At 45.0% G+C, this 19,623-nt stretch overlaps 1 protein-coding gene across 1 annotated transcript in view; it reads left to right on the top strand.

Moving 5' to 3' along the window:
- Positions 1-19,623, top strand: part of snd1 (staphylococcal nuclease and tudor domain containing 1) — a 168,152-nt gene that overhangs the window by 113,054 nt on the left and 35,475 nt on the right. The window contains exon 18 of the mRNA XM_047575138.1: positions 17,825-17,966. Coding sequence (XP_047431094.1) covers positions 17,825-17,966 — 142 coding nt within the window. The remainder of the gene's footprint in view (positions 1-17,824; positions 17,967-19,623) is intronic.

The following is a 19,623-nucleotide window of genomic DNA, read 5'->3' as shown; positions in this document are numbered from 1 at the left end:
TAAAACCATTTAGAGGATACTTTGTTGCAATTGTGTCTGTTACAGGTCATACAATATATATCCCCGTATACTTTAGTCCTTATGAGTGTTGTTTCTCTACTGATGGGGCTTCTTTGGACTGATACACATACATATTAATGTGCCACAGTGTACCAAGGCCTTTTTAGATACCAAAAAAAAAAGCTAATGGCAGAATGAAATGGGGTCAGTGGCAACATTTGGCTCAGACATCTCCAAGACGGAAGGCCAGTAGAGTCATTATGTCACCGGCGATTTGAAATATTATTTTTTTTTGTTGCCCTTTCGGAGACGAGTGGCTAAAACGGTGCCAAAAGTCGCAGTGTGTCACCTCTCACGTGGTCGATCTATTGACGCCAGTCTCAATGGCGTTTCAAATGCATCATCCGAAGTATTACACTGTCCCGCGCCGCTGTGATCCCTGGTCAGATAAGCACCTGAGCCCAAGGCCTTGGCTTCGCTTGTGTATTTGGCTAGAACACAGTGTTGTGGCCGTGAGTAAGAACGAACAGGTTAGGAGAGTGATGACTCACTCGGACCAGCTTTTGTTCCAAGGATTTGAGAGCTGGGTATTTTTGAGCCAAATATTTGGTATTTTTTTAAACCGATCGGCCACAACATTATTTCCACTGACAGGAGATGTAAAAAAATATTGACCATCTTGTGACAACACAATGTTCTGCTGGATGTTACTTAGACATGTACCACCCACCTACACCAGAGCAGCACAAAGGAGACCTATACAATATTTGGGAAGGTTTTTGCAAAATGTTAAGACATCAAGTACCACTGGTTATGAATATGCTAATCCTTAGAAACCAGAGCATAATATGAGCCGACTAGCTGTATGTTCAGTAAATAATAATCTTCCAAATATGCCTCCAGCATTTTGACTTTCTGCAGCACTCTGATACCACATCAGGGTATTGGACTGCACTGTTTTTTTTTATTAATGAGTAGAGCTGGTTTGTAGGCAAGTTCATAGCTTAGCAGTGGTTATATGACAGCAGCAGCAGAAGAGTATGGACACTCTTATGATAGCCTATCACCTCTCAGATCAAGGGTTAGGGTTAAGGCCCAAGTCACGTCCAGTGCTGGAAATCATCAACGCGTTCGGCGAGAGAACATTTGGCCCCGATGCCAGTGTGTCAATACACAAGAAAAGATGAAGGTTGCAGGGTTTGTTGGCGAGTTTGAAAGGACAGCAGGATCACAGCAAGGGGACATTATTGCCTGCAGGGTGGTCACAATGGGAGAGTTGATCCGTGTGAGACCTCACATCGCTGGAAAAGATGGAGCGTACTGTACGCTCCATTTTATATAAATATATATATATATATATATATTTATGTAATGCTAATTCCCTTTGTGTTCGTATGCGACGACGTACCGTTTCCTTTTCAGTTTGTTTACTATCCCGTGATATTTGCATGCCAGTTTGCGTGTGTGTCAACTCCTGCCTTTCTTCTGCAGCGCTGCACGCACAAAAATGAACCACCTACTGTACCACACAAAGGCAAAGAGCTGACAGAAGCTTTTTCATATGGCTGGAAGATTACATAATGTGATTCTCGGGCGCGCTGTGTACACATCCGCGCGCAAAACTCGGTTGCAGATGGAGCGAGGTTGCCACACGTGTACGCACGCACGCCCGCCATAGTCTCACTGTCTCTTTCCCGCTTACTCAAACGCGCTTTGAGCCTCCGCAGACAGACGGCGCGTGCACACGCGACACACTCCGTCTCCGGGGACACCACCCCCACTTTAGTCAGCCGGCTGGACCCTCGGTGCCCCGAGGCGGAGAGACGGGAAGACAGAGGAAGAGATCAGTGGACCCAGTGATGTGTGTGTTATTTACACCCCAACTCCCACTTCTCTCTCTCTCTCTCTCTCTCTCTGTGTCTTCACCCCCCCACCCCTCCACCCCAATCTCAAGCTGCAAGCTCAGCATTCTGTCAGCAGCATTCTGTCAGTGGAATCGCATACAAACGCTCTTTCCGTCCTCGTCTGCCTCGCTCTCCGTGTGCACACCGTTGTCACCACCTGCAGAAGTAAGACGCGCAAACTTGCCTCTTTTTAAAAAAAACAAAAAACAAAAACGAGCCACCGCGCTCGACGGGCGTCGCAGTGGTCTCACCTTCTGCTTTTGCTGAATTATACATTTACACGAGTTGCAGGATCGCACGCTGACTTTGAAAATGTCATCTGAAAAATGCATCCAGCCAGGAGGACATCGGGCCAGTCCTGAGGAGCACGCACGCTCTCACATGAACGGTCCACTCGGCGAAGCGTGTGAACAGGAAGTGGGCCTTTTTTCCCTGTTTGGTGCGTTCGGCGTCCTCGGTCGGCCCACGATCCTCCTTTTTTTGCGCGTCTCTCCTCCTCTTTAGCTTCCTTGCGATGTACATATTGTCCGCGTTCACTCGCATGCGTTCGCCTGCGTGTCCTTGGCCTCGTGCTTTCCCTTCTCCAGTCATGCACAGGATTCTTGCGGGCTCTTAGCAGAGGTCCTCGGGGGCAGGTTTGCGGCTGCCTCTGGTTCACCAGTGCAGAAATAACCCGGGCAGTCTCTCCTACTCACCCCCCCTCTCAACCCCCTCACCCCTTTCGCTCTGCTGTCAAGATGAAGGTCTGAGGCCATGGGACACGAGTGTTGCGGCTGAAAAGGCTGAGAGGAGGTGAGACGCCGGCGGAGAGCATGATGAGATATGACGTAGTGCGTCGCATTGTGGCTGATTAACACGTGTCACCCGCGATAGAAAAACACAAACCCCCAGGTCTGACTTTCTGCGTCCCGTATCTTGGGTCTCCCTTTTTTTTCCTCCCCCTCTTCTCTGCCCCAATTCTTCCCTTATCTCTGCTGATTAAAGTAAGTGTGAAGGACATGGCACTGACTGGAGTTGGACGAGTGGATTATTTGCTCCCCTTTTTTTTTTTCTCCTCCTCTGCTTAGACCCTCCTGGGACACTGTAAGGAGACACTTTTCCACTTGGTTTGCCGGGGACCGGTTGTGGCTGACTGCTTCCCACCACCACCACCACCACTAGAATGAGTGCGCGCAACACAAGCAGCGAGCCTTGAATTTTAACGCTGGACATGTCTGACCTCAGACTGCACAGCTTTGATTAGCGAATTATTACGGTTACGACCTGGAGCTCGACGCAGACACTTAAACGCTGCTTATTTACCTGGAATTACTTACGCCTCAGAAAAAAACACACGTTCCTCTTCGTCCTCGCTCAGCATCTCTAAAGATTTGACCGGATCCACAATAACTGGCATTGGTGACATTCCCGTAACCTTGCAGCGGTTCGTACAGACAGCCTCTGCGTTCATGTGAACATCCATCACAGGCAGAAGCGTTGCTGACATTCCCCCCCCCCCCCCCCCCCCTCCCCACGCAGATGACTGACATTTATGTATTTTTGAAGTCATCCAGCAGATGCCAGAGAAACATTAAGCGCGCACGTCTTTTCTTCAGGTGTCCTCTCTAATCGTCCTTATTTAATCAGAGGAGCAGCAACGCGGGGCAGGCTGTTTACGGTAGCACTAAAAATAAGACACACGCAAGTTATAGTCATTTACACACACTTTGACATTTTTTTAGGGCCCCCGCTCGGAGCCACACTTAACTCCGTTTAATATGGGTCGGCAGCGAAACACGCCTCCCTTACTTTTTCCCTCTCTGCTCGCCTCGCTGTTCTCTGCCGTCTAATGAAATGCTAAATATTTATTTCTTCGGGGCACTATTTAAATGTTCTCCGCGCCGGTTGCAATCTTCAAACCCCGTCCCGTTTAATGAGTTCTGGTTTTATTAGTTCCACGGCATTAAGATGGGACCTCGTTGACATCGCTCCGCCGGAGCGCTGTCACCTGAACGGGTCGCGTTTTGCGCCTCTGACACCGCTGACCTCGCTCTTTTAGCTTCACCTCCGCGGAGATGGATCAGGGCTGCCTGCTTTAAGCCGGAAACCTGGAGGAGAAGCTTTCTGCATACCCCCGTGTGGATGCGAACGCCTCATCGGTTCGCTTTATCACCTGCGCCCAGACAGAATCCTCTACACAGTGGCAGGCCTCTCTTGGTTGAGCAGCCAATTCAATTCCTCTAAATGTATTTGCTTATACTTTTTTTTTTTTTTTTCCCTGCATGCCTCTCACTTCCCCCAACTACCTTTAACTCCTCCGCTGTTTTTCTCTCTTTCATTTTGTTCTTGCCTCAGTACCTACATGCCATCATCCCCGTCCTTCTCTTTGCCATCTCATCTATAATTCAGCCTCTTTTGTCTTCCTGACTCCCTTATTCCCATTCTCCCTTTTACACTTTACCAATCTAAGCCCCGAATTAGGCGTCCTATTTATTATTCCTCCCTTACACCACTCGCTCTCTAATGCTTTCTCGCCGAGGAGAGAGTTGCATTGATTCACTGATGTATTTTTTAATCTACTGTCCTCTTAAAACGGGTTTTCTGTGCTTCCCGACGAGAGCACCCGAACAGAAGTTTGTGTCCCGGCCGCTTCTCGCCTTTTTTTTTTTTTTTTTTGGAGGAAAATCATCCCGCTCATTTGTCTCAGTAGCTACTGCCTGTCACCCTACTTTTCTAGAGCGGTTTCCTATGCTTGTTGCCTCGCGCTTTACTATTACAGAGGTGACATGAGTCACATTTCTGCCAGCTGTTGTGAACTATAACCATCGGGAACAATCTCAGGGAAGTCCAACAAAACATAATGTGTTGTTGTGGCTGTAGTTGGGTTATAAATTGCCCATTGCTCGCGTGTGATATGGCATTCAACATGTTTGTTAGACCCTTTAAAAATGCCGGCCCTTTAATGGAAACTGGATGGATCCTTTTTCACGGCCTGTCAACCTTGGAGTGTGGCGACATGAAAGAGGGAAGAGGAGATGGATGAATACGAGGAGGCCGCAGGAGAGGGGTTGGATGGGGAAGAAGATAGACGGTTAGCAGATTGGTGTTAAGGTTAATGGTGACTAGATCCTGATCGCTCTCCCCTTTCAAAGAGTTGTAAAATTCGCTTAATGTGTGCTTAGCATCAGCTGTTATGTGAACATTTCTTCACACCCACATGCTGTTTGTCTCTTATTGACCCATCTGGGCGGTTTAGACTACTGATTTCTAGGCTACTGTACCCTGACACCTATAGGCAGGTTAGGCCTCTGATAAACAACCTCCTGATAAACGACAGGATGAGCAGGAACGTCTGAGGCATGCTGTACATTGTTTACTTCACTTAAATGTGTAATGAGGGAAAAAAAATAGGCACAGGTCGACCCGGGTGTGATAAATCCCATGTCAAACCGGTGTTTTCCATGTGAAATTGGTGTTGGCTGCAACGCCAGCACAGACCCTAGCATCACAGCCGTCGTCCCTAGAAATGTAACTACACGCCATAGCGACGCAAAAGAAAGTGGTATGCTTTATTAAAAACGCCATACAATGTACATGAAATAACCTGACACAGTTTCTGTGAAGATCCAAGTGCCCGACGTTTTTTTTTTTTTTCTTTCTTATTAATGCTCAAGTGTTCCCTTCTTAATTTAGGTCACTCCACTTCTACTGGGTCTAGTCTCCTGGCTTTGCTAGCCCAGCAGAAAACACTCCAAATCTGGAGAATGGGACCACTCTGCTAGTTTTTGTGCATTTTACAGACTTTCTGTCTGCCCCCCCCCCCCCCCCCCCCCCCCCCCCGCTCTCTCTTCTTGCCTTAGGGAGAGACAGGCTTACGTAAACAGGCTCTCGTCATCCCCGCACTTCCGATTCCCACTGTTGTACCAGTTTCTTTTCATGCACCTCTTCTCTTTTGCTCTGTTTGTTCTTTCTTTTTTTGCAGTATATACTGGATATGATGCTGCCTGTTTTTGTTCCACTTCCTCCATGTATTGGCATAGGCCTCTTGTTCTAATGTACTTGGGACACGGATTTTATCGAGTCAGTGTAACAAGCAAGTGTTGATGTGATGGTTTATCGTAAACGGTGTGGTGCTGATTTGGGAACACAACAAAATTTGTATTCAACTAAAAACTCAGAATTTTTGCCTGGGTTGAACAATATTAACACAAAAATTAGAAAAAAAATGATCATATATATATCTACTTACTTTGCAGTTTTTGCCAATGATTATCATTTACTTTCCAGAGTCTTGTCAACATGTCACTTCTAGTCTCTTCCTGTGTAAACCCAAGAACACTTGTAGCATGAGCAAGTGCCTTCCCAGGATACATGAATGGAGAATGAAAGAGAAAAAAAAATAGTTCTGTGCTACTTTGGGGAGAAATATTTTTATTTATGAACTGTGCAGTGGGATGAGAACAGGTTGTGTGACACTGGAATCCCTTCCCTACAAGAAACGCCTTCGGTTTAGACTCGAAGGGAACCCGGGCGAAGCAATGTCAGTGTTGACTTTTCTTTCTTTGTGGGCAGAGCTGGTTCTGTTCATACACTATCAATATTTTCAGGTTCTGTTTGTCACTTTTTTTGTTATTTTGGTGGTAAAACATACACTGGGGTTACCCTGGCAACCAGTGAGTAGTCATTAGAGACCTCCACTGTGGGTTAAGAGCTCTTTGTTTTATATGTGCATGGGGTTTTTTATTTACTATCACAATCAACAATTTTAACAGTGCACATTTATATTTTGACTGTTTTACTACCAACCTCTGTCAGTTCAGTCAAGGCATTGACTGCACCACTTATCTTAACCGACTTTAATATTGCTCATTAAAAATGTAAAAAGAAGGATGAAAACATTTTCTGAAAAACTATCTGTTTTAATGTTTAATGGCTGTTTATCACCGCAGCAAGTGATAAATCAGCCTTAGTTCCACCTGCAAAAATGTTCATTACCTCACTCATTTCCTAAATGAGGAAAAGCAGCTGCTCGCAAAACATCCGACCCCTGAATCACCCGGCAAAATGTAGTTTCAAAGACTTCCAGGGGCTTTATGATGCTCTCAATATGGCCATTTTTAGTCTTCCCCTAGTCCTCTCCCCCTCCCTTGCTCTATTTGTGTCTTTTCCTTGCCCCCCCCGCCCCCCGTTCATGCTTTCCGTCGCTTTTCCTCGCGACTGCCACGTTCACATTAACCTCTCCGTCAGTCTCCCCAATCCTGCGTTTCTTCTCCCATAATCCCCCACCAGCAACGATCAGCACTGCTCTACAGAGGAGAGAGAAAAATAAATAAATAAAAAAAATACAGAGGAGTAGAAGCGATGCCACCCTGTGAGAAGCCGGTTGTCATGGAAACTAAAGGACAGGCCGGCCTGTTAATTAAAAAGTTGATTGATTGCCTTTTAATTGCATACTTATACATTGTAACATCGAAGTAGTCCTTTTTTCTTAATCACTCTGCTTTATACTTACTCTTTTCTGCCCTCGTTCTCGTCCTCCTCCTGCTCTTGGCGCTTTAAGCTCTCGTGTAATTTCCAGTGATGAGACGGAGAGGCGGGCTCTCGCGGACAATAATCCCATCGAGCTGATAAACTCATTTTACAGGAGAGGGGTGATCGAAACGACGGAGGCCGTCAAGTGGCATTACACAACAGGCTTTATCAAGATCCAAATATTTCCAAATCACAGATGATGTGTGGCCACTCTACTCCACAATTTTCTCTTCTCGTGTTTGCTTCCCCACGGTCACTCATCGTTTTCTTTCCTTAGGCCTCCGTGCTTCACTCGTGTAACCCTTTCTGTAGCGTAATGGGGCCGATTGTGCAAATTAATGCTGACCCAAATAGAAAACATACACACATTAATCATCGCTGACTCATCTGTTGGTCATTGTTGTTGAGGAAAAATTTCCTCCGTGATGATTATCAAGATTGTTTTATTGCCCAGCCCCGAGGACAAGGATGTCGAGAGTGGCTGCTCTCGTAAACAAATCCACGATCGATGCAGAACATGCCCCCCCCCCCCCCCCCCCCCCCCCCCCCACCCCGGCAGCACCTCATTTTTTTTAATCAAGGATGTCATGACATGCAATCAGACAAAGAGTCCGTCTTTAAGAACTTTGTCTCTTTTGCCTCTTAATCCAGACCTTTGAGGATCGAGTGTCCGTGTCATGCACCCACTACTCGGAGCTACTCGTCTTCTAATTACGTGCATGTGTTGCCTCTGATCCTGCTTGGCTTAATCATCTTTTTATTGGCTGCAGATAGACACGGCCACGGCCTTTAAAAACTGGTTCAGTTCATACATATCACTAGCCTTCATGCTCATCTGTCTGTGGAGGTTCTCAGTGATCCAGGTCATCGTGTCGACAGTGTCATCATTGCACATTTAAGTGTGCTAGTGTGCCGCCATGATCGATAAAAAAGTGTGCCATATATCGATATACAAACTATATATAAACACAGCCGCGCAGGCGCAGTTTACATCACGGTTCCTCAAATGTAGGGCTAATTCACCTATGCCCTTCCATTAACGATGGTGTAACAACACATTTGATTTGTCTGATTGAAAAAAAATTAACAAAAAAAACTTTGCTCTGTTTTTGAGCTGCTCGCAGCCCTGGAGCTTCTACAATGACACGGTCTGACAGGCAGTCCAGTGATAACGGATCAGAATGTGACAGGCAACGTCATCGCGTAAATTCATGTTCACATTGAAGCCGGGACGATAAAATCCTGGTATCGTAAATTGGTCTAGTTTCGGTTTCCTGCTTATCGATATCCCCTTATGTCATTTACATCGCGTGACGACGAGGAAGATGCAATGGCGGAGAACCGTTCGAAAGTGTATAACAGGAATTTATGCAGCACCGTAATTTCAAGCCTGAGCGGCAAAACCACCAACATGATGCTGAAGCATTTGTCAACGACGCACGGGTTTAAATACCCACAGTGCCACGTGTTCGACAATCCCCAGTAAACAAGTGCAGCTGCTGCTAGCAAAGCAGTGCTAGGGAGGATCCAGTGGCTAATTTCCTGTTTGTTTACTTACACAAGCTACTTTTTCTAAACCAAAAAGTAAGATGGAGTTGGATCAATAAGCAGATTTGATAATGTCATCTAATGTCATCAGTGAAATCCTATCAATGCTCCTGCACATGACATAAGGCTCCATATGCTGGAGTAATAACTACCCACGTGAGTCACCTAGGAGTACACCATCACAGGTGTAGGTCGTCCTTCTTTTCTTCCTCGCTCTCATCACATATGCATCGACACGCTGTGTTTCTATGGTAACGCCGTACCCCTCCCTCCGGTTCGCAGGCTCGTACCGCCGATCTCTGTCAGGTGCAAGTCGGCGCTCGTTGCCAATGGTACTTTGTCAGCGGGCCGACAGACCTGCTGCCACCCTAACACACGCGCCTTAAGTGGATCAATTTGTGTCAATTTAAAAAGTGTAACAAGTTGCCACCATGATAGCCTCAGGTCGTTACCAAGCCCTGCACTGCTGCGGGTGTGTGTGTGTGTGTCCGTGGGCTTGCATATGTGTGCGCGCGGGGGGTCATATTAGCCGTGTAAGCCTGGGTTGAGTAGCCTCGCCGCCTGCCTGCTGCCTCTTTGATGGCAGAACATCTGTTGGCTGTGATATGAAGCTCGGGAGTATCTCCGCTCCACCCCCCCCCCCCCTTCACTTGCTCTTACGTTTCTGTTATGAATTCCCCAGCTGCTCGGCTCCCTACCTCCACCTTAAAAAAAAAAAAAAAAAAAAAAAGTCCCACACCACCTGTGCAGTTTTAATGCATAATTTATCTGCTAAGTAACCACATCCGAGAGACTCATCCCTTACACCCGCGCTCTCGCTTCTCCTTCTCTGCCCTCGATGTGGTTTGGGCTTGGGATTTAGAAGTGAACACCTATTTTCTAATTCTTAGGTTTAAGCAGATTTGGATTGGCTTCAGCGGCGGAAAGCATGTCCAACTGTTGAAACCTACGGTCATTGTGTAGAATCGGCTTGAACCCAGGTCACCCTTAGCCCATATCTTTCTGTGGACACCAAGAAACACAAGTTGAAACCATTTTAGTAGTTTTAAGTGTTTCACTTCAAACCTCCATTTCACCTTTTAGATGTTTCAGCATGTGTCATTTTGAATTGTAACTGGCAGCAGACCAAGAACTGATGTAACAGCTTTTTTGACCTCTCCTTTTCTTTTTCTTTTTTTTTTTATTGGCAAGCAGTCAAATACACGATTGATTACAGATTTTATTCATCACTTTCGACGCTTGAGTAGCGGTTCTGTGTCAAGTACTAAGACGGAAACCTGAACCCTGTCCAGAACTTTTTCTTTACATCGTGAAAAATATTAATCCACTATTAATCCTTGTCCCTATTCATTTGTGTCTGCTTTGTGTTTTTTTTGTTTGTTTGTTTGTTTTTTTCACATCTCACTGTGTCTGTCACAAACCCATTGCGTCCCCCAACCGTGATGTACTAGTCTGGTGGGATTTCGGTTTTTACAGCTTGTCAAATAAGCCTGTGTGCAGCTGACATGTTTTGTTACCGTGCCTACTTGTGTGGCCTTGCAGGCCCATGAGCAGTCGTATTGTATTAGCACGCTGTGACAGTTGCGATGTTCCTACCGCATTGTAGCTCAACCTGGACCAATTTTTTTCCCAAGGACACGGCCGTGTCATACATGTGTTTGTGTGTGCTTATCGCAGTATGTATGGTTTATGATCCTACGCTTCCATGCATTAAATCCGAGCAGCAGGACAGGAGGGAAGGAGTGACAAGGAATCTTGCATATAATGTCCCCCGTCCTCTAAATCAGTTCTTCTGGCACCGCTTTGGCTTGCCTCTCTTACTTAGACCACCAGGACAAGGTGAGTCAGCAGGGTTAATGCACCATCAACAACCCCTCTTAACCTTGGAGGAAGTGACTTTATGGGTTAGGTGGCGCACTGGGTTAATGTCTTTTCACTTTAGTGGACAAGAGCGTAGGGCCGCCCCGACACCTGTCACTCAACTCGCCGCACGATCAAGATCAATGAGAAGATTGAGACAAGGAGGTTACTTCATTTGAATTGGAGGTTGAAGTGGCCCCGGGCCCGTTGTGTCGCATGCATAGTGATCATTGTACCTCAAAAGAACTCCAAGCAGTCAATAAATCAAAGTAGGTGACGCTGGTAGCCCGCCTGTCAGTCAGTCAAGCTTTATTGTACCTTTATAAGCTTTGAAGATTTAACTGACAGCGAGCTCTCATCCAGTTAAATATTGGCAGCGAGCGAGACTGGTTTGAAAAGAAAGGATTGGAAAATGAGCCTTTGCATTAAAAAGCAAAGATGGAGGAGGAAATGGATGATATAGTTGGAGCAACCACACAAAGAGTTCTGAGATCTCTCATAATAATTCTGTATTTAACCTTTCACTAGTTTATTAAGAGAAACCTGTAAATATAAATGACTGATGACAAAATAACAACTGCCTAATTTCTAATTCACTGGTTGACATTGAACAACCGAATTTAAAAGCACACTTTCCTTTGGACCTGATGAACCTTGAGCTGTTGCAGTGATTGCAGTGATTTCTACGTTTGTCATACGAGCCATGACCTCCTGAGACCCGACCTTTTGTTTGCTATGCATTTTTAATTTCTCCAATGTATTTGGGATCAGTAGAATGTAAGGAGTATAAAAGCTAAACATCGTCTTCTAACAGGAAGTAGTAGTTTTTGGAAAAAAACAAAAAAAACAATGTCCTCATATGTGGACACAGGGATTATTAGATTATTTGTATTATAATAAAGTCGCCAATGTGTGACAAAATGTAAAACCGTTTTTTAAATACCTGAACATGGCTGCGAAAAACAATAGCGAACACTGAATGTCCTCAAACGAGTACTTGCTAATTAGCTAGTTTGTAGCTCGTTTCTATTGATAAAATCTGTTTAATTTGCACATCATATCAAACTAGAAACATTAATAAGCATAAATAAATAAGTTTTAAACATAAAATTTAATGGGGTTTCGTTCCTCGTCCACTTTTGTCCTGTGATCGTCTGTAGAGTGAATAATCGGCCACTATCATGTTTTTGCAGACTAGTGTATTGACCCTCTGCTACCACTAGATGGCACAGTAAAGTGTCCACTAACGAGGACAAAGGGTTTAAATGAAGCAGAATAAACCGCAATAAAACCTAAAACGAAATGTCCCCACATGAGGACGCGGGGTCTCAGGGGTTTCAACGAACATAATGTGAATTACACTTGAAATGCACAAAATTCAGTTCTCAGAAACCGCAGTTGCAGCAGATCTGTTGAAGAAGCCGTCTCTCTTGTTGATCGTTCTCCGGCGCTAATGGCTTCGTCGATACCGACAACATCATCGAGGTGCGGGGGAAATTCCGGGTCGTCCACCTCTCTGTCACACGAACCTGTCCCACTCATTAACATGGCACCATCGCAGGTTCCTAATGAGCTCTTCCTCTCTTTGCATGCCAATCAAACTCTTTTCTTGACCTGATTCTGTGCATAATGTCACGAATCTGACTTGTAAAATAGAAAGTATGTGCAGACTATTAAGCACCATGTCTTTGTCAGAGCGTGGTGTTCTACTGTGTTTTTAACTTTTTATTTTAATATGCATAATTATGACTCACCCACATACCAACTACACAAGGTAAAGTTAATCATGACTTGGTGGGGACCCTTTCTATTCTGCATGGCTGTAAGCCTTTTGATGTGAGCTTGTTGGGAAAAAAAAAAAGCTACAAGTAAACGTGGAGACACCGAAGGAGGAAAAACGTGCCCTCGACTGAATTAATGAACCATTCTCTCTAAAGGGGATTCATCAGTGATATAATAGGGGCTAAATTGATTCACCAAGTGCATTTTTATGAATAACATGCTCCTATTGATTTCGATTGTTCTCTAAGTGTGAATGGATAATGAATTCGCAATGGAACAATGTAAAACCCACATAAGAACACGGGCCTTTTTGTATTATCTTGCTTGTGTCACTGCACGCTTCAGGTAGCTTGTGACGGCTGCTTCGTTTCTGAACCGCGCAACTTTGTCAGGGCTGAGCTGGCCTTGTCCACCGAGGTGTGTTGGAATTAAGAGGCCAGTGATGTGTGTACTGCAGCTGTCAAGTGGGCTTTTGTGCGGTGCGTGCGAGTGCCGTTTGCGAGCGAGTGTGTCAGATTAATCATGAAGGATGTGTGCTCTTAATTTCTTAGCAGAATAAAATTAAAACATGCCTTCTCTTGCGTCCAGTTGCATCTAAATCCAGAGCGTTGGAGATCTGAAGAAGGGTTTGTCTTAACCCTGGCTGCCCAATTTGGTTTGGCTTGCTCTCATTGAGTATCATTTATTGGTGCACTTCCACTCCTGACCAGAGAATAACACTGTGATACATTGATGGTAAGGTGGCGCTGTTGAGCTCCCGCCGGCTCAAATCCTGTGAAATGAAGAAAACCAGCACAGAAACGGAAACAAATATGGAAAAAAGAAAATTTCCTTTCCTCCATGAAGTTTTAACTTCAACTTCGATGCCATCAATCAATCTGCCAACTTTTTCCCAATTACAGATTATTCTCTAACGGCTGCAATTGGTTGAGCGTAGACTGTTTAATAAAAACGGAGCTGTTTTTGAGAAATAATTATACCCCTGCAAAGATCTGCCAGGCCAATCAAATTGTCGGGGTGGGCTATGGATGGAGTAACGTAGTCATACATGTCACCTGAGCACCACCAGGTCATTTAGTTTGGTTGGTTGTAGGACTATCCAATCGCATGCGTAAGCATTTTTGGTCCCAGGATATATTTGGAACATTGCCTGCTAACCAAATGCAATGTGAGCACTTGAAGTAGCAACGGTGAGTTTTGTCTCAATAGACCATACGCACGCACTCTACTACAATTGACACACTGCCACATTTAATCAGTGTTCAAACCAGCCCTCACGCCCTCGTTCTGGCACCACGTGTGTGTTCAGTCATCCATCTGTCTGCGGAGCCACCCACCTGCGCTCGAATGCGGGAATCTGTGAATGTAGTGCCTTGCTTCCTGGACCTGCCGGGCTCTTCATCACGTTAGAAATATTCAGATAAATCGGCGCTAAGTTAATCAGCGGACCTCTCAGAAGCGGAGCTGCACTTAGCCTTGAAGAGGTGCTCTTCAGTCGGCGCGGTATCTGGTTCGCCAGGACTTGGAAACCATTACGTCGCTCCAACAACTTCAGCTTCAGCCAGATAATTTGTCTTCAGGGCTTTTACATATTTTTGCATCCAACAGCAAGAGCTTTAACTTATTTAAGAAATCCATTTGGCAGTTAGGAGTTACAGTGACTGCTGCCTAATATTTCTGTAAAAACAGGATATTTTTGGGTGCATTTTTATTGTAGCATTAAAAATTATGGGGGAGAAACTTAAATTAATCAGGTTTAGCAAGACTAAAAGAAGCTTTAACAGAATAAAAATGTTAAAACAGAGAACGGGTTTAATTAATCCACACATTAATCCCACTTTTCATTATGTGATTCCGATCACCAGGCAACCCCGACCACCCCCCATCCCACATCGTCATTACCCCACTGGAATCACTTGTCACTCACTTGTGCTCAAGTATGTTGTGTCATTCAAGAGTTGGGAAGGTCATTCTAACCTGCCATCGCTCTCAGCTTGGTCTCCATTATTTGGACGCGCTGTCCTTTCAACCTGAGCTTAATGGCCTGCCGCGCCCCCCCTCCCCTCCCCTCCCCATATTTTCCATCTCCCTCCACTCTTTTCCATCTTTTCGCTCTCTCTCTCATTGTCTCTGGCAGCTCGGTGGCTCGAGCGTCTGGCTGCAGTTGCATAGCAGCAGCAGCAGAAGCAGCAGTCACATACCTGCATTCAAGTGGAACAAACAGGATGGTTGGCTGCTCACAGAAGGTCATCAGCCCAGGGCGCAGTGTGTGTGTGTGTGTGTGTGTTTGTGTGAGGGGGGCGTGGCGCATGCACGAATGTGTGCATTTGTTTGCGATTTTAAGGAAGATGGGGTTTTGCCGTGATCCAGAAGTTGCACTCGGACACGGTGCGCAAAACCAAGTTGTCTTCTTTTTGTAGTCCTGCTCATCAACTGGGGGTTCGAAACGGTTTTTGTTCGTGTTTTGTTCGGCCTTGGCTGATGCCTCTTCAGTTCTACTTGAGTACCCGTCAGTGGGAAGGCGATTGTGTCTTCTTTTGTACGCGTCTCTTATCAACGTGACACCCGTCGGACCTCAGAACTGGAGGTCAACATGAAACCTTGCAGCTGCGCTTGATGTCCAATCCCGCCATAAGCCCGAGCTTTTTGCTCGCCACCTTAGAAGTGCCACAGTGATGGCCGCCGGTCTAATAAATGGTGACACCCTAATCTTTGTCATCCCTAATTGATGCTGCAGGTTTGATTACAAGCCAAGTCATGTCGGCTCAGTCGCAATGTGGGAGGCATGTTTATCACAAGACGTTGTGTCGAAGCGTCCGTAAGTGATTTGTGGATGAGGCTGTGTATGTGTGCTATGCTAATCATACCTGTCTAATGCACTCCAAAGGAAAAAAAAATTAAAAAATAAAAATCCTGGTTTATCTTGAGGTTTACGAAGCGTGGCTGCATTTTCAGTCTTCATTAACCCCGCTCGCCCTCAATCCCCAGAATTTTTACCGGTTTACTTTCCGTCTTACTTCCCTCCGCGTTCCCCCTCTCTTCTTCTCTGTCTTTTTACCTTGCATTTGTGGGATGAATAATTCAACGTAATTTGGTGGTATGACCCTGTCATTTGTTAGCGGATATGCCGGGACACAGCACTCGGTTTTCTGTGACTATTTCATTGGTTTTTGTACCACAGTTCTGACTTGAGCAATGTTTTCCTCCAACTCTCATTCACTTGTTTTTCTGTCATTTGCATGTGCACACAAACAAACACACACACAGGACACACTCCCATACATCGCTGCATCTTGGCTCGCCGAAGAGCCAACGATGCCTCAGGTGTGATTAACTAAGCTTTAACGCTGCTGTAGCTCTGCAGATGAGAAGAAGACAGTAAAAAAAAAAAGAAAAATCACAACACTAAAACAGCTAATCTAATTAGCTCCAAGATACCATGCAGTTAAATAATTACCCAGAACCTAATTGGCTAATATCACTGCGCTGTTGAGAAAAAAAAAAAAAAAAAAAAAAAGAAAAACTTCTCTCTTCCTCCTTTTTCTGTAACCTTTAAAAGTAAACACTTCCCAAATAGCCCACAGAAATGAAGGGTAACAAGCTGTGTCGCCACGGCTATACAAGAATTTGGAGCACCGCGAAGCTCGGTTGCACTTTCTGAATTTTTGAGTTCCCTCAGCGACCTCGTGTCCTGCGTCACAAGTGATTCATCCGGAGGGAGCTGATTGGTTCGCTTTCATTCTGTTGGTGTTGGTACATCTGCTTAATACCATTACTTGACTAGTATTTGAATCTAAAAATGCATTAAGTCTCAACAGCCATCCACTATTTCTGCTGCATCACTTGCTTTCTGTAAACGCACACACACACACACACACACGCCTGCCGACATCCATGCAGTTTGATATGTGGCCCAAGGCAAAGCACTACTCCCTAATGAGCCTCCTGCCCTCTGTATCTCCTGGGGAGCCGAAAGAGAACTAACCTTGATGCAGCTTAGAAAGGATGGAACCTGCGTGCACTCACATGCTCGCGGATGGCTTGTGAAACTACCTCAACGACTACATTCTTTACCCAGACTGTGACATTATCGAGAGATACATGGCTCACCCCGACTCTTAATTTCAACCCGATCCAAATTCTAACATGGACATTTAACCCAAGGCTGAAATAGCTTCTTGGAGAAATGAGAATTACTTTCACCAAATGTGTGCTCTTAGCTGAAGCTTTTCTGTGGTGTAATGGGGCGTTAACACAGGAAGAGACTAGCACGACATGAGATCATGGACCTGTTCAGACCCTGCATTGAGATGGATCATTTAAAAGGCAGGTGTGAACACCCGTTAGGACGCATTGAGATCGCATTTATTTAAGAGATCCCATCACTGACGGGATTTGGATGCTTAAGTTATGTCATAATTTACCTTTATTGCCAGAGATTACGGTGCAAATAAATGCTTGAGTTTGAGTTTTATGCTACCTAACGTCAAGGTGGACATCAATAAATAAATAATAAATTGCCCAGATCGGATCTTAATTCGAGGTCCAGACAGGCCCTATGGAAAGTTATTGAAAATCATTGAAGTAATATAAACTTTGAGGAGATGCAAGAGTGGATTGACATACGAGTCAAACACAAGGGTTCACCCAATGTTCAAAGCCTTCGTTCACCATGATGAATTTACTGGCAGGGACACGATTCGTGGAGAGTGTTTCATTGGACATATATTGGCAGACTTTGAACATTTGGTGAAGCTCCAAGAAGCTGCAAGAAGAGCTAGCTTTGTCCATACACTAGCTTGGAAACATTCCCAAGGATTTAGAAATACAAAAAAAAGGTTATATAGGCAGTTAAAGTCTGTAACGTCTGCTAACGACCAACCTTAAACTACAACGCAACGGGTGCAGCTGTTGGAGAAACCATAGACTGTACCAATATGCAGGCTGTATCAATGGTCTGAAATTGTTCCAGAATGAGGCCTAAGACCTGGTTTGCCATTTCAGTCAATAGTGCAACATGGTGCCTCTAAAGGTTGAACAAATTCAAACATATGTCAAGGACCAGTGTCATTTCCTCATATACTTTTATGTCATACATCTATTGCCCCCAACAAATGATCACAACAGCAATTGATCCGTCTTAGCACCATAGTTGTATCAAAAAGGACTGCTGCAGCCATTGACCCGCCTTTGCCAACTCTTGTTGTTGTGTATTATAGATCTGGGCCAACTACGAGGAGAAACCAGTCGAGGAAGTTGTGCATGTGACGGAGGAGAAGGAACGCGTGGCCAAGTACAGACCAGTATACGTCACTGAAATCTGCGACACCCTGCATTTCTACGCCCAGGATGTGGAGACAGGTACGTTTCACCACTTTATTAATGGCAATTATCACAACTGCTCAGACCTGCGCTGTGTCCTATACTGCATCATCCGATTCCCCCAGCAAAGACAAAACAAAGGATGTCCCCTTTCTTGGCAGTATGTTAAGGAATGGTAATGACTGGATTGGCTAATAACATAATAATTCTGTGAATTAATTACTGTTTTACACAATTAACCATTTAGAACCACCCAAGTACACTAAACCCTGCATTCACAAATTATCTGGAACAGATCTGAAGCCTTCATGCCAATCACTGTCCCTTCATCGTCTGCCAGTTTGCCAGAGCGGCCCGGGATGCCGAGGTCTTCCTCTCTTCCGCCCCCCACATCTGTCTTCACTGGCAGTCAGCTGATAGAGGCCATGAAATTGACTTTGGCCACCTTTTAATTTGCTTCGCCGCCATAATTAATTAATTTGCCTTCATTTACTGCCAATCTGAGCCCAGGCTTCACACACACACCACATTAAAAACCAGTCATACAGGAGCGCCTCTCCTCCCGTATCTTAAAAACCTGCAGGTGGTAACGGTGAGCACAAATAATCAGCTATTCCTCTTTTTGCCATGAGCTGTAGATTCAAATCTAACAAGTCTAAGTGAAATGTGTTACAGAATACTTAAAATAGAGGATTAGTTCAGGGTTTTGGGGGAAATCCATGAAAAAGTGTTTTTATTGGTAAGTTCCTTATATGTTTAAGAGACCAGGGAGCAGGACCAGATGCAGAGCATGTACAAGTTTTTCTCACAGTTTTGCATCGAAAGAAATTGTACACAAACTGCATTTTCTTTATATTGCTGCTCTCAGTGTATTTTGACAAGAGAGCTGTGAGTTACTTAATCTTTTCTCATATAAAGGCTTGATTTTTAGATGATCCAGCAATGCTGGGGCTTTTTTGTTTATTTATTTATTTCCCCCCCTTTAATTGGCCCGTGTTCTTCCACCAAGAGGCTTATGTGCTAGTTAAAGAAAAAAAAAGTGTTATTCTCAGCAGGGAAGCCAAACCTGACCCCCCACCACCCCCACCCCACCCCACAATCCCCCCTCACTTCCCCTCATCTCCCTCTCCCGCTGCATCATGTTGTTTGCCCCTCCCCGCCTTCCTCCATCTCTTTTTCTCCCTTGGTTTCTTTCATTTTCGCTGACGCTCCCTCAAAGCTACATTAAGTCATACCAACCTCTTGAAGGGAACATCAAAGTGTTAGGGCCTGTAAAATCATAGAAGCTGAGTGCTTTGCAATATCATTACATGCCCCCACCCCAACCCCACGAAATTTTCTGAAGTGAAGGGATTTATACACGCAGATAAGCTCGGAAGCCGAGGCTGAATTTCATGAATACTCTTCTGATTGCAGCCGATGACAACACACCACCTCATTTAAAACGTATGAGGGACGGAGTGGTTTTAACATTAATGCCTCTTCTTAATGGTGCAAAACATTTGGAATGGCTCGCTTTTTATGCGTGTGTTTTATGCGTTATGATTGCCCTCATTCCACGTGTGAAGCACTTTGGCCACACCAGTTAACCTCGAGCAAATCGTGTCTGCCAAGTAAGGCCCCGAGAAGCATTAATTCTGGGCCAAAAGCGAAGTAAAAATGCACCAAGCAGAAGATGCAATACTTAAAATGCTGA

Source organism: Mugil cephalus, chromosome 22 (assembly GCF_022458985.1).
Source record: "Mugil cephalus isolate CIBA_MC_2020 chromosome 22, CIBA_Mcephalus_1.1, whole genome shotgun sequence".
NCBI lineage: Eukaryota > Metazoa > Chordata > Actinopteri > Mugiliformes > Mugilidae > Mugil > Mugil cephalus.
Note: the sequence above shows the minus strand (reverse complement) of the source record. Positions and strands in the feature narration are given on the sequence as shown.